The 11,991-nt window shown below is 43.8% G+C and overlaps 1 protein-coding gene and 1 non-coding gene across 2 annotated transcripts; both read right to left on the bottom strand.

The window, feature by feature from the left end:
• Positions 1–7,073: 7,073 nt before the first annotated feature.
• Positions 7,074–7,146, bottom strand: TRNAF-GAA (transfer RNA phenylalanine (anticodon GAA)). Its single transcript has one exon. It is a non-coding gene; the product is annotated as a tRNA-Phe (tRNA).
• Positions 7,147–7,353: 207 nt separating this feature from the next.
• Positions 7,354–9,494, bottom strand: LOC131573157 (mRNA-decapping enzyme 1A-like). The gene is given in 3 exon segments (XM_058826825.1): positions 7,354–7,417; positions 7,419–8,478; positions 9,272–9,494. Coding segments are annotated over 3 exon segments (1,347 nt in total).
• Positions 9,495–11,991: the final 2,497 nt, after the last annotated feature.

Raw genomic sequence — 11,991 nt, forward strand, 5'->3', positions numbered from 1 at the left:
TACTTGTAAAGAAACAATAAATATTTTAACCTTAGTTTAAAAAAAAGAGACAGGGTTAGGTTTCTCTGTATGGTGCTTATATAAAATAACCAAATGGATTTTCCTTTACCAACACTGTGGTTTCCTATACATGTTCTACTCCTTCTAGTCCAGTTGAAGTGAAAACATCACAATCTAGTGCTTGTATTCATTTCATTGAAGTAAATGCAACAATCCAATATAATTTCATATGCCCCTGGAGCTAGTGAGGAAAGGTAGTATAAACAGTGTATTACAAAGACCACTGTGCTACACTGAGCTTGAGTGTTGAATGTTTCATCTTTTCTTTTCAACTATACATAATTTCAAAATGTGTCTGAAGGTTTCCAGGCTGAGGAAGTGTCAATACAGTTCAGTGGGGAATTCACTTATCCGTATGCCTGTAGCATTTGTAAAAATATTAGCATAATGAATTTTTTGTTGTGCTTTGCTCAGAGAATCAGCTGTACATGAAATACCTGAATTATTTACGTATTTTGGCCTCTATATGTTTCAATGTAACAAAATTTTTGCAGTCTTTTAAGTAGGTCATAAAATATAAATTGTGAATGCTGATTTTTCTGGAAAGGGTTGAACTCAGACTTTTATAGGAAACACAGAGAGCTCACTGTCATTGAAAGCATTTGCTGCCTGCCTTTGAAGTACTTCACATGGTAAATGAATTTAAGCCTTTGAAAAATTTAAACAGAAATTCTGGCTTCCTTAGTGGCCAGTTCCTTACTTATCCTGGTCTCTGATTCTTCTCTGTACTCCAGATGGTGGTTATGTTCCACCAACCTAGAATTTCAGCCTTTTCAGCTCCTAACAATCTGGCTTTTGCTCCATGATGAATCAAGGAAGGATCTAAAAACTGGACATAATGACCACTGCCATGCCATCCTCCTTCAGAAACATGTGCTTATGCCCTTATTTGTGCCCTGTCTTACTTCTGTTTCTGAGATACTATTTTATTATGTTCTTGGATAACAGACCAAGTTCCCTATTTTGATTATAGATACTTATAATACTTTATTGGTCTGTGATTTCACTATTACAGTAGAAGAGCTGTAACTGATTGCATATGAAATCTAATAACTCATCTTTACAGGCACTATAAGAGTTGACTTGAAGTTATTTTTCCATGTTCTCTTGGCACAGGCTGAATTGAGAATACTCTTGTGAAGACGGAATCAGGAGTGGTGTCCCCACTGGTTGTCCCAGGGGTTCTGCTAAATCTTTTAAAGAAATGCACCAAGGTAGCATAAAAATACATTTGAACATTCCAGGCTGCTTCTTGCATATATATTCTCCTAGAAACTAATTGTGGGTGCATGTATTTGTATTTGTGTGATCCTGAAGAAGAGAAGCAGAAGCAAGTTGTGAAAAGAGAGAGAAAGCAGAAACTTGAGGGTGTCCTTCTTCACTGCACTGCAATTAGGAACTCATTCTTCCTGGTTTTGAACTGTGGAGCCTGTACTTTTAAATAAAAAATATTTTCTGTATCAATCAATAATGTAGTTTCAGATAGATAGAAAAAATCGGAGCTCACAATGTCTGTCCAGGCTTGGTTTTGTTTGGAATCCAGGCTTTCTGTTCTTGGCACTGTCAAGAGGCATAGGTGTAGGGATGAAATATGTATACTCGCTATGCATGTGTAAGTAGCTTTGTAGCTTGCATCTCCACAAACTTCTACATTTCCCCCCATTTTCATTATTTATTTTATCTCATTGGAACATATCTGGGTTATTTCATATTTCACTTTATCCACAGTTCCTGCTTTTCACTGTACCATAGAGGGAGAAATGTCCTGTATCTGTTTCAAGATTCCCTTGAGGCATCAGTATCATTATTTAAGGATTCACTGAATAAAACATCATGATCTTCTGGGCACATAATGGCTTCCTTTAAATTATTACTAACGAGGTCAAGGGAATCCTGGCAAGAGGTCGGTGAAATTTATTGCTCATGCTTTGAATGCCATCTAGTGGTGTGTGCCTTGTGCTGAACGGGAAGAGAGAAACTTCTCATTCTACTGTCCCTGAGCTTAAAGAGCATCTCTGGAGCATGTCACTTGTGTGACCCTAGAACCTGGACTGAGAGTTGAAAATACAGCTAAGTCCAACCCAGTTTTCAGTCAAATGTGGGGGAGCTGTATATTTTGTTTGGTTCATGCACCAACACAAATAATTTGTTTAGCTTCTGTCGGGAATGAGCCCTTCTTCCCTCCACAGCTTTGCCAACATCTTGAGCTGTTTCTGTAATGTATCCTGGCAATGCTTGCATGACTAGATTCAAGGCTTTATTTTTAAATCCTCAAGGACAAATGGAAAAAAAACTCCCTGGCTCGTTTGTGCTCTCTTTAGTGTGTTGAAGGAAAGTGCCTTTGATCTGAAAAGGGAATGAAAATTATTCCAGTCAATTAGAGACATCACCAGTTGAAAGCTGGCTCATTGAGATCAAGTCAGTTCTAGTTCCAGAATTCTGCAAAAGGGACTGATGTTCATTTCTAGAAGTCTTCCAAAGGTCAGTGTCGTGTGTACCACAGTGCACAGTGCAGCCTACAGCAGCATTTACAGCAATTCAGAAGAGACCATGAATTCTGGCAAGACTTTGAATGAGTGGATGTGAGGGAGAGTGAGAGAAAAACCTTGTAAGGGACTTTGGAAGGGCCAAAGGAAGAAGTGAACTCTAGAGGCAGGAACATGTGGAGGAAGTGATGTCTCATAATATAGCCATGACCTCCAACTCTGCCTGAGGATTTCTTGCTTCTCAAATAAAACTTATTAAGCTGCTGCTCATAGATGAGGAGTGTTTGTCGGACAAACATGTGATTCAATAATGGCATCTACTTCCTTTTCAACCTTTCTGATAGTTCTGGACTGTTTTTTACTTGGGTCCTTCTTGCTGAGTCAACAGATAGCAAAGTAGAAATCCGAAAACTACAAAAGTTGCTCTGTTCCTTTCATCTCAGCACAGAGGCAACACTGGCATTAAGAGGCGGAGCAGCAGGGGCAGTGAGCCCAGAACATGCCCCCCACAGCCCCACAGCTGATGGCCTGGCTCTCCTGGACACAGCCCAGTACATGAGAGACAAGCTCCTGAGCAGAGCTGTAATCGTGATCCAGGGATCTCAGGAGCTGTCCTGAGGTGACTTTATGATGCTTGTATCCCCAGTCACCTTGTTTATGTTACATATTAAGTTCTGCACCTCTAAGACCGGCTCTGAGAGCGAGAGTTGGGAAGAAGAAGCTGCAGTTTGTGTTCAGAAAGAGCCCTCCCTGTCCCCCATCCTGCTCCTGGGCTGTGGTGTCTGCAGCATGGACAGACAGCGGGACAGAGCTCTCCTCTGCTCTTAGTTAGTTTTTAGCTCTCTGAGGCAGGGAAGTTCCCTGGACTGTTTTTTTTTTCTTTTTCCTTGGATCTGTGCAAACCTGCTCTGGACTGAACACCCAGCCAAACCCCAGGAGCTCAGGCCTGTGGCCCACCGGGGCCTGGGCCTCGGCACTTTCCAGCACTGGAGGGACTGATAAGAACCTGAGCGAGCTGAGCTACACCACATGAAAAGGACTTTTCTGGATTTGACATCTCATCAAACAGCGAGAGGTTTTATTGTTTAATATTATTCAATTTTTTATGTTTGTTGTTTGTTTATTTGATTGTTAAACAGTTTTTTCCACTTTTCTCCAAGGAATTCTTTTTCCCAAACCAATTGGGGGAGGGGCCACTTGAATTTGCTTTCTGGAGGGACCCCATTTGGAGGTTCTCTCCTAGATTTGCCCTAAACCACAACAGGAGCACATGGAAGAGCAGAGGGACTGGGAACAAGGCACTGGTGAGGAGATGAGGGTAACAGCCCCAGCAGAATTGACAGAGAGTCCAGGACATACCGTGCACAGTCACACAGCTGATGCTCTGGTAGTCCTGGACTACAATGACTACTGGATGGAGGTGGTTAAGAGGGTTGTGCTTATGGTCCAGGAACCATTCAAACACCTAGAGGAGGAGCAGGAGCAGCAACTCAGCACAGAGGAATCAACAGGAGCAGACGGACCTGCAGATTGTGCCCATAGTCTTCCTGCACCTGCAGTCATCAACACAGTGGCTCAGCTGAGATGGCTGAGGCTTGTCTCGTGAGCACTGGGGGTCTGGAGAATACTGAGGGCTCTGCACTTTAACCTCCCTCACCACCTTCAACACACGAGAGGAGGAGAAAAAGCAGCTGAGAGGTGATACACAGCAGAGTGTATTAGTAGAGATTTCCCGGACAAGGCTACACTTGAGATCCAGGGATCCAGCCAGCAGCTCATGGAACAGAGGGACGTGGAACACAGTGGAGATGTGTCAGCAGCGGTGACACTCACTGCAGCAGGGGCAGAGAGGCAAGCACACGAGAACCACAGTCCCTGTTCTTATTGAATGCAGCTGACTACATGCATACTGAAGTGGTTAGGAAGACTGTGCTTGTGGTCCAGAGACCCTTTGACAAGCCAGAAGAACTGTGGGATCATGAGCAAAGTGTAGATGAAGAGATTGGAGTGAAAACCAGAGCAGCAGAGGCAGAGAGTCCAGCCTATGTCCCATGTAGTCCCAGAGCTGATGATCTGGTTCTGGGCACAGGCCAGTACATGCCAGACTCAGCAGAAGGGACAGAGGCCCAGGACTACTGTGAACAAAGAGCAGATACTTCGGTATTCCTGGACTACTGTGACTTCCTCCGGACTGAGGTGGTTAAGAAAGTTGTGCTTATGGTACAGGAACTATTTGCATGCCCAGAGGAACTGCAAGAGCATGGAGGAGGGAAGGGCAGCAGAGACAAAGAGCCTGGCACATGCATATGCACAGTCCATGACCCATCTCTGCTGAAAACAGCAGAGTATGACTTGAGTGAACTTCCACTCTTTTCTGTTTCCTATTTCATAGGGTTTTAATGGATAAAAACCTATATATATATATATATATATCTTACACCTATATATTTATATATACACATATATGTACATGTACATATATATTAATAGATATGTACACATATATTTGGTTAACTATATCTATGTACACATGTATAACGCCCCCATAGGAGCTAGTTATTTACAGCACATAGCTTATTTAAGGATTTTTTTTCCATATGGAAGGTGAATGAGGAGATGTCTTAGTATTGGGCTGAAAGTTCTTTTGGTAGGGCCATGGAGATGGACAATAATACACTGAAATATCCCCTTTTATTCATGAGAGTATGGGGCTATGTAGTGTTCAAACTGTAGACATGAGCAGAGGCATCCATAATGAAGCCAAGCAGATGTTGGAGGAGCTATGATTCCATGGCAGGCTTGAACAGAGAGAGAGATGAGAGTGGTGAAGACACTTTGCCCCCAAGGGAGAGAAGAAGAAACCTCTGTTCCCAAAGATGAAGATGATCTTGGAGATAGATGAAGAGAACATTTGCTTTTGAACAGTTGATCCTTAAAATAGTACCTCATAAGCTGATATCGCCCATGAACACAGCTGTGGGAAGGCTGTGAATATGGGAGGAACTTCACAATTGCGGATTTTCCTGGCAGCTGCTATTTGTGGAAATGAAAAGCCACAAGAGAACTGTTTCTTGTAGAGACATCTCCATGGCATGGGAAAGAAACTCCTCTCCCTACAAGAACTGATGAAAGAGTAGTAGTTGTACTATTGTACAAATTGTAGAGGTAGTAACTGATTGAAAATCCCAAGTTTTGTCTCTACGTTGTCAGTTGGGAAAGAAAAGTCAGGCTGGGGGAGGAAAAGTATTCTGAAAGTTTTCTTCTGATTCTTCTTATTATTTTAATTCTATTAATAAAGTTTTCTTTATACCTTTTAAGTTTTGAGCCTGCTTTGCCTTCCTCCTAATCCATATCTCACAACAGGAAATAATTCTAGTAGGTGCACTGGTGATTTTAGCCAGTGCTAAACCCACTACATTATTTGGTGTGTTGGCCAGGAAGCTCAAATTGGCGAACCTAAACCACTACACCCATGTAGCAAAACCAGAGCAATAAATGCATGTTTTCTGAATGTTCTGAAGTCTGCAGGAACTTTCTTCAGCCCAACAAGAATCTGGGTATTTGCTTAGATGACACAGACAGGAGTGTTTGTACTGTCACTGTAAATTGCCTTGAGGAGGAAGCCTTGCTACTGTTCCATTTCCTTCTCTGAACTGAGTCTCCTCAATTTTCTGTGCTCATTGAGCATGGGAGCCCCACTTGTGACTGAGCATCAGAGTCATGTCCTTGTCCATGCTTGCAGTGCCTGCACACCACCTGTCAACCAGACATCAATGGGACATCACCAGAGCCATGGGAGTAACATCCTGCATCTTTCTATCCAACTCTTTCCTCCTTTTCCTTTCCTTTTCTATTGTCTCTCTTAGGGGCTTTTTGTTGTTGTTGTTGTTGTTACTGTTGCCTTGGGGCGAGGCGTAGCGACCCGGTCCGTAGGTGACACGATGGCTAAACTTACAGGCCTGTCGGGCAAATCACGCGCTAACACCAATGTGGTGGACGGTGAAGAGCGTTTATTTCCGGTGTGCAAGGTTTTATATCACTGAGATATGATGACGTAATCACCGTAATATTATGGGTAATAGAACATTGGAGAAAGAGGGGCCCTATCTTCATGTACATCGCGAGATCTTCCGATGGCTTTCCTTATCTGACCGCATCATCTCCCCCCTTCTCCATGAACAGAACTTTACAACTGAAAGACTTATGTAATTAACAACAAACCGTGAACTTGTTAGTAATGAACATCAAACGAAACCGTGGTGTGTTAGTATGAACTGTCATGCAAACTCAGGTTAACTGTCTTTGTTCTAAATATAAAATGTCTATTTTATTTAAATGGGTTTTTACAAACTGGGCTAACTTATTAAGAAGACAAGGACCGAAAATAAGTACAAACACAACAACGATAACTGGTCCTGCTAACGTGGAAATGAGGGTAATAATCCATGGGGATTGGCTGAACATTGAATTAAACCAGTTCTGTGAAGAACGTTGCCTGCTACGCTGCTTGAGTCTCTGTTGTAGCTCTGTCGAAACTCAGGATCGAACCAGGGACCTTTAGATTTTCAGTCTAAAGCTCTCCCAACTGAGCTATTTCGGCTTTTAAGCTGGCATGTTTTCTCCTCAAAATAAATGCTGTGTTAGTAATTGTAAAAACACTAAAACGTGGTTAAAAGTTAACGAACGAATGAGTTTCCAACGGAAACTTAACGGAATTGTTGGCATTTAACCAACATAATATTAACTGTGTCCAGGTGCATGGTCGGAACCCAACACTTTTCTATTGAAAAAGCATCCTTTAAAACTACTATTGCTGGAACACACTTGGAGACAAGAGCACTGAAGGCGTTACTGTCGTTGTGGCTGTAACAAACTGGAGGTGCAACCTGAAGAGGAGAGATTATCTTGCTGTTCAAGGCTGATGGTTTACCATGAGACTCTTTGAAGCTTTTTGGTGTTGCAAGTTGGCCAACCGAGGCAGAGATGTTTGGTGTTAAAGGAGTCTTAGGGAGAGACTGTTGTTGTGTTTGGTCATGCTGTGGGGTCAACCTGAGTTTCTGGAGAAGATCAACACTTGTATGAGATGCATTTGAGATAGTCCCTGTGTTTGCTGTAGTCAAGGGTGCTATGAGCTGGCTTTGGCCAGCCATTAGATTCTGTGGAGCGTGGTTCACTTCAGATGGCGGCTGATTGACCAGTGGGGGTATGGGCTTGGCAGCTTGCTGCATAACTTGCATTAGACTGTTGCTTTGTTTGAGGCCAGGAAGCATCTGAGCAGGGGCAGCTTCCATTGTCGAGGCTGAATTAAGAACAGGGCCTAAATGAACTGAATAGCTTGAAACGTTTTTCATATCAGGCTGGGAAACCGAAGCTGGAGGTGTTATCATAGGTGCTAAACAGTCCTGCTGATTGGCACTGGGTTTAACGCTCGGACTTTCAGATTTCCCCAGGGATTGTTGCATTACTGGTGACTGGTCAAAGGAAAAAGGCAAAAGCAAACTGTGCTGCTCTCTGGCAGATGCATCTGTCTGCAGTTTCTCCATTCTCTCTGGATTGGAATATGGAGCTGCAGGCTGTTCCTTTTGGACAGAAGTTCCAAACAGTTCTCCCAAAGTCAGATGCTTCTGCCTTGACTGAAATGGCTGCTCCTGCACTTGTAATGAAGGCCTCTGTTCTGAAGGCTCTGTGCTTTCTGGCTTTGGAGGATTTGAATTCTGTTGCATTCCAGAACTTGATATAATACTTAGATCACTAATCTGATTTTGTTCATATTCATCCTTGGCTTTACTAAGCATTTCTAGGATGTCAATGGGCCTGTTTTCATTGCAGCCATAGGTCCTGCTGGGACTTTTTCTGTCCTGAGAAACTTGCTGTGATCTCTGAGCTTCTTGTTCAACTACTTTAGCCATGAGTTTTGCTATTCGATGACAGTGTGATAAATATAACATTGGATAAAAATTCGTGAAAGAAAATAAAGAATTATATGTTATATTTGTAATACTGTAAAAATATAAAATGTAAAATAACCCAGAGATTTCTTCCTGAGTCGGGCAGTAATGATCGACAGCAACGCTTACCAACACAAAACAAAAGGCAGGACACAAGCCATCAAATCAGACAATGAGAGTGGCCCTGCACCCAAACTGGCCACTCCACCCCGGTAGGTGCAATCAGAAAACACTCGGAGCTATTCTGCATGTAAAAGGGACTCTGCTCTGTCGAGATATCCATCTGCTCCGCACCCAAACTGAACACTTCACCCTGCAAACCCCGACTAAAGATGCAATCAGGCTAAACAATGAGAGGAGCCCGGCCGAGATACCCATCGGCTCCGCACCGGACCTGGACACTTCACCCTGAGAGCCCAACCGAAGATACAATCAGGAAGCACTCAGAACCTTTCACATGCGAGAGGACTCTGCCCAACTGTCTATTGATTTAGTTCGCCGGTTCCAGGAAATCCATTCAACCAACCATCAAGACTCTTTGTTGAACGGTGACTGCTCGGAGTTTGGCCTCAGGGCACAAAACCCCTATAAGAACCCCGGACTGCAGCACATACGTGGATTTGGGAACTCGGTACCTCTGGGTACAGATCCCTGTCCACGCAGCGCTGCGCTGATCTATTTATTGTGGTTTTTCTCTCTCGTTGCAGGTGCTTAAATTGTTTTATAATAAATCGCTTTTTATTGACCTTATTTTGCCATTGCGTTTATAACAACAGTCATTCTTGTCATAAAACCAAATACTGTAAATTGACAAGCTGGCATTTCTTTTATACACAAATAAGGTCCCTTCTATGTCGGTTTTCTCCCACTCGTTGTCATTAGGGGTGAAGCTGTAGAGCGCGACCTGGCCGGTCACATCGGCGATGCCGGTGATGAAGGGGTAGTGCCACCATAAGGTCGCCAGGCTCATCTCCTGCCCCGCTCTGCCTGCCGCCTCCATCTTGCCATTAGACTCCCGATCGCGTATGTCCGCGCGCATTAGACACCCTTTGCTCCGCCCCTTGCTCGTGTCCCCGGCGCCATTTAGCGGCGTGTACGGCGGAGGCCTTTCCCCGACATCTCCAGGGCCCGCGGTGTCGGGCGCACCCCGTGGCTCCGCGGCATCGGTACGCCCCGGCGGCAAAGTGTGTTCCGCGGCCAAACCCACGTCAGGATCGGGCAGGCGGGATGGCGACTCGGGTCGCCCGTCATCATTAGATGGCCGTTAAAATCGGTGGGGCAATCAATAGACGTGGTCTGAGTGGCAGCTCCTACCCTCACCCACGGTGTAACCTTTAAACAGCTTTGAGCTGCCTTCCAAGTTTTCTGCTCGTGAAGCGCATTTTGCAGCGCTTGTGTAACTCTCGCCCAGCTTCTAAGGCACTTGCTGGACTTAATGCACAAGACGTCATTTGTGAGCGCCTCGGTACACCTGACCCAGCAATCTGGGTGTAATATATCTACTGGATCCTCAATGATACATAATTCTAGCAATCTGACAATCACGCATTCAAAATTCCTTGATTTTTTGCAGTCTACACCACTCTGCTTATGCAGCTGCGAATCTACCTTCCCGAGCGACTGCATCTTGGCGGTACAGGAGCGTCCTCCCCACTGAAGCCGGTCCTGCCGCTCCAGCCGTCCCCAGCGTCCGGCGAGACTCCCAAACTCCGGCCGCTCGTACCCGTGTATCGGGGAGCGGTCCCGGGTTTCGGCACCACTTGTCGCCTTGGGGCGAGGCGTAGCGACCCGGTCTGTAGGTGACACGACGGCTAAACTTACAGGCCTGTCGGGCTAATCACGCGCTAACACCAATGTGGTGGATGGTGAAAAGCGTTTATTTCCGGTGTGCAAGGTTTTATATCACCGAGATATCATGATGTAATCACCGTAATATTATGGGTAATAGAACATTGGAGAAAGAGGGGCCCTATCTTCACGTACATCGCGAGATCTTCCGATGGCTTTCCTTATCTGACCGCATCATGTTACCAAGAAATGGTTCACAGATGTAGTATTGATCTTGTTTGTATTTAATTTCTTTTTGGGAATCTGATAAGTTTCCCTCCCTCCAGCCTCCCTCTGGGATGGGACATCTTTGATGTCAGAAGAAGGAGTGGACCAAGACAGACAGCCAAACAGGGGAGGGAGCATAATAGAAATGAAAAAATTAAAATTAAAAATTAAATCCCCCAAACAAGAAACAACAAAACAACAAAAACAAATGTGCCAGCCTGTATGACGGGTGTTATTTGCTGCTAATATATAAGGTGACTATCAAATCAAGAAGAAAGGCAGGGGTAGATCCTTGACTGTTTCCTTAAGGAACAAATCCTTATATATTTTCCCCAATATTTTCCTTGTGTAGATGTAAGCCTGTCACACCAAAGACAGGGCTTGTAATCAAGGACAATTTAGGTGTTGTCTACAACAGCTGCCTGTTGTACTGCACTTAAGGATGCCATTTGATGCACTGGAGAAACTGGAGAGTGAATTCTGGTGGATACTGTGTGGTGGAAACTGTTTCAGGCTCAGCATTCTGCATATCTGCACACCAGATCTGCACAGGAAATCCAGAAATACTAGATGATACCCTAAAAAGTTCATCATCATAATTATTATGACCTGGCTAATGCAAGGTTGTTCTGCTGCACACAGCCTGGCTTTCAGAGGTGTGAAAAATAGATAAGGTAGAAAACTCTCACAAGCTGTGTGAAAGCAGATCTCAGAATAGAAGAATGGAAGAATACAGATATGCAAGGACAGGAAACAATAAGGCTGAGTTTTTGAGCTGTGTAGAGATAGGCCTTAGAGAATATGGTAAGCAAGATAATAGAAAAATGTAAGCTTAAGAATGAAGCTTTACCCATTGTTCTTAAGCTATGACAAGCAGCCTTTGTTTACAGCTTGAATGCTGGAAAATATTCTCAAATCAGGTGAAGCTGGGAGACAGCCTGTGTTTACTGTACAGAAGTCAGATATTGAATCTGGCTCAGATGATGATTTTGCTTTGCCTAAATCTGGCCCCAAAAATACAAAATGAGATCCTGATTTATTCCTGTCTGATCCAAAGGCTCCCTTGTTTTTTGCAAAATCTGGGGAGCCTCAAAATGCCAAACAGGAAAGCAGTTCACTATGTTTACCTGATTGGTCTGAGATCAGATGGAATTTCAGGCAAGATAAGGATTTTGATTCATTAAATGGACAACTCCTAGCTATGCTTGTGAGATATGGGAGGAACAACCATAATCCTTAGTACGAATCTATCACATTATGATATCAAAGAACTCAGACAAGCGATAAAAGATAGTGGGCCGACCACTCCTTATTTTAACAATGTGGTAAAAAGCATTTTTAATTCTTATGATCTCCCTCCCTCCCTCAGATTGTTGTAACATGGCTTCTATGATTTTAAGTAATTCTCAATATACTTTGTAGGACTTAGAGTGGAGAAAGCT

Source organism: Poecile atricapillus, chromosome Z, assembly GCF_030490865.1.
Source record: "Poecile atricapillus isolate bPoeAtr1 chromosome Z, bPoeAtr1.hap1, whole genome shotgun sequence".
Lineage (NCBI taxonomy): Eukaryota > Metazoa > Chordata > Aves > Passeriformes > Paridae > Poecile > Poecile atricapillus.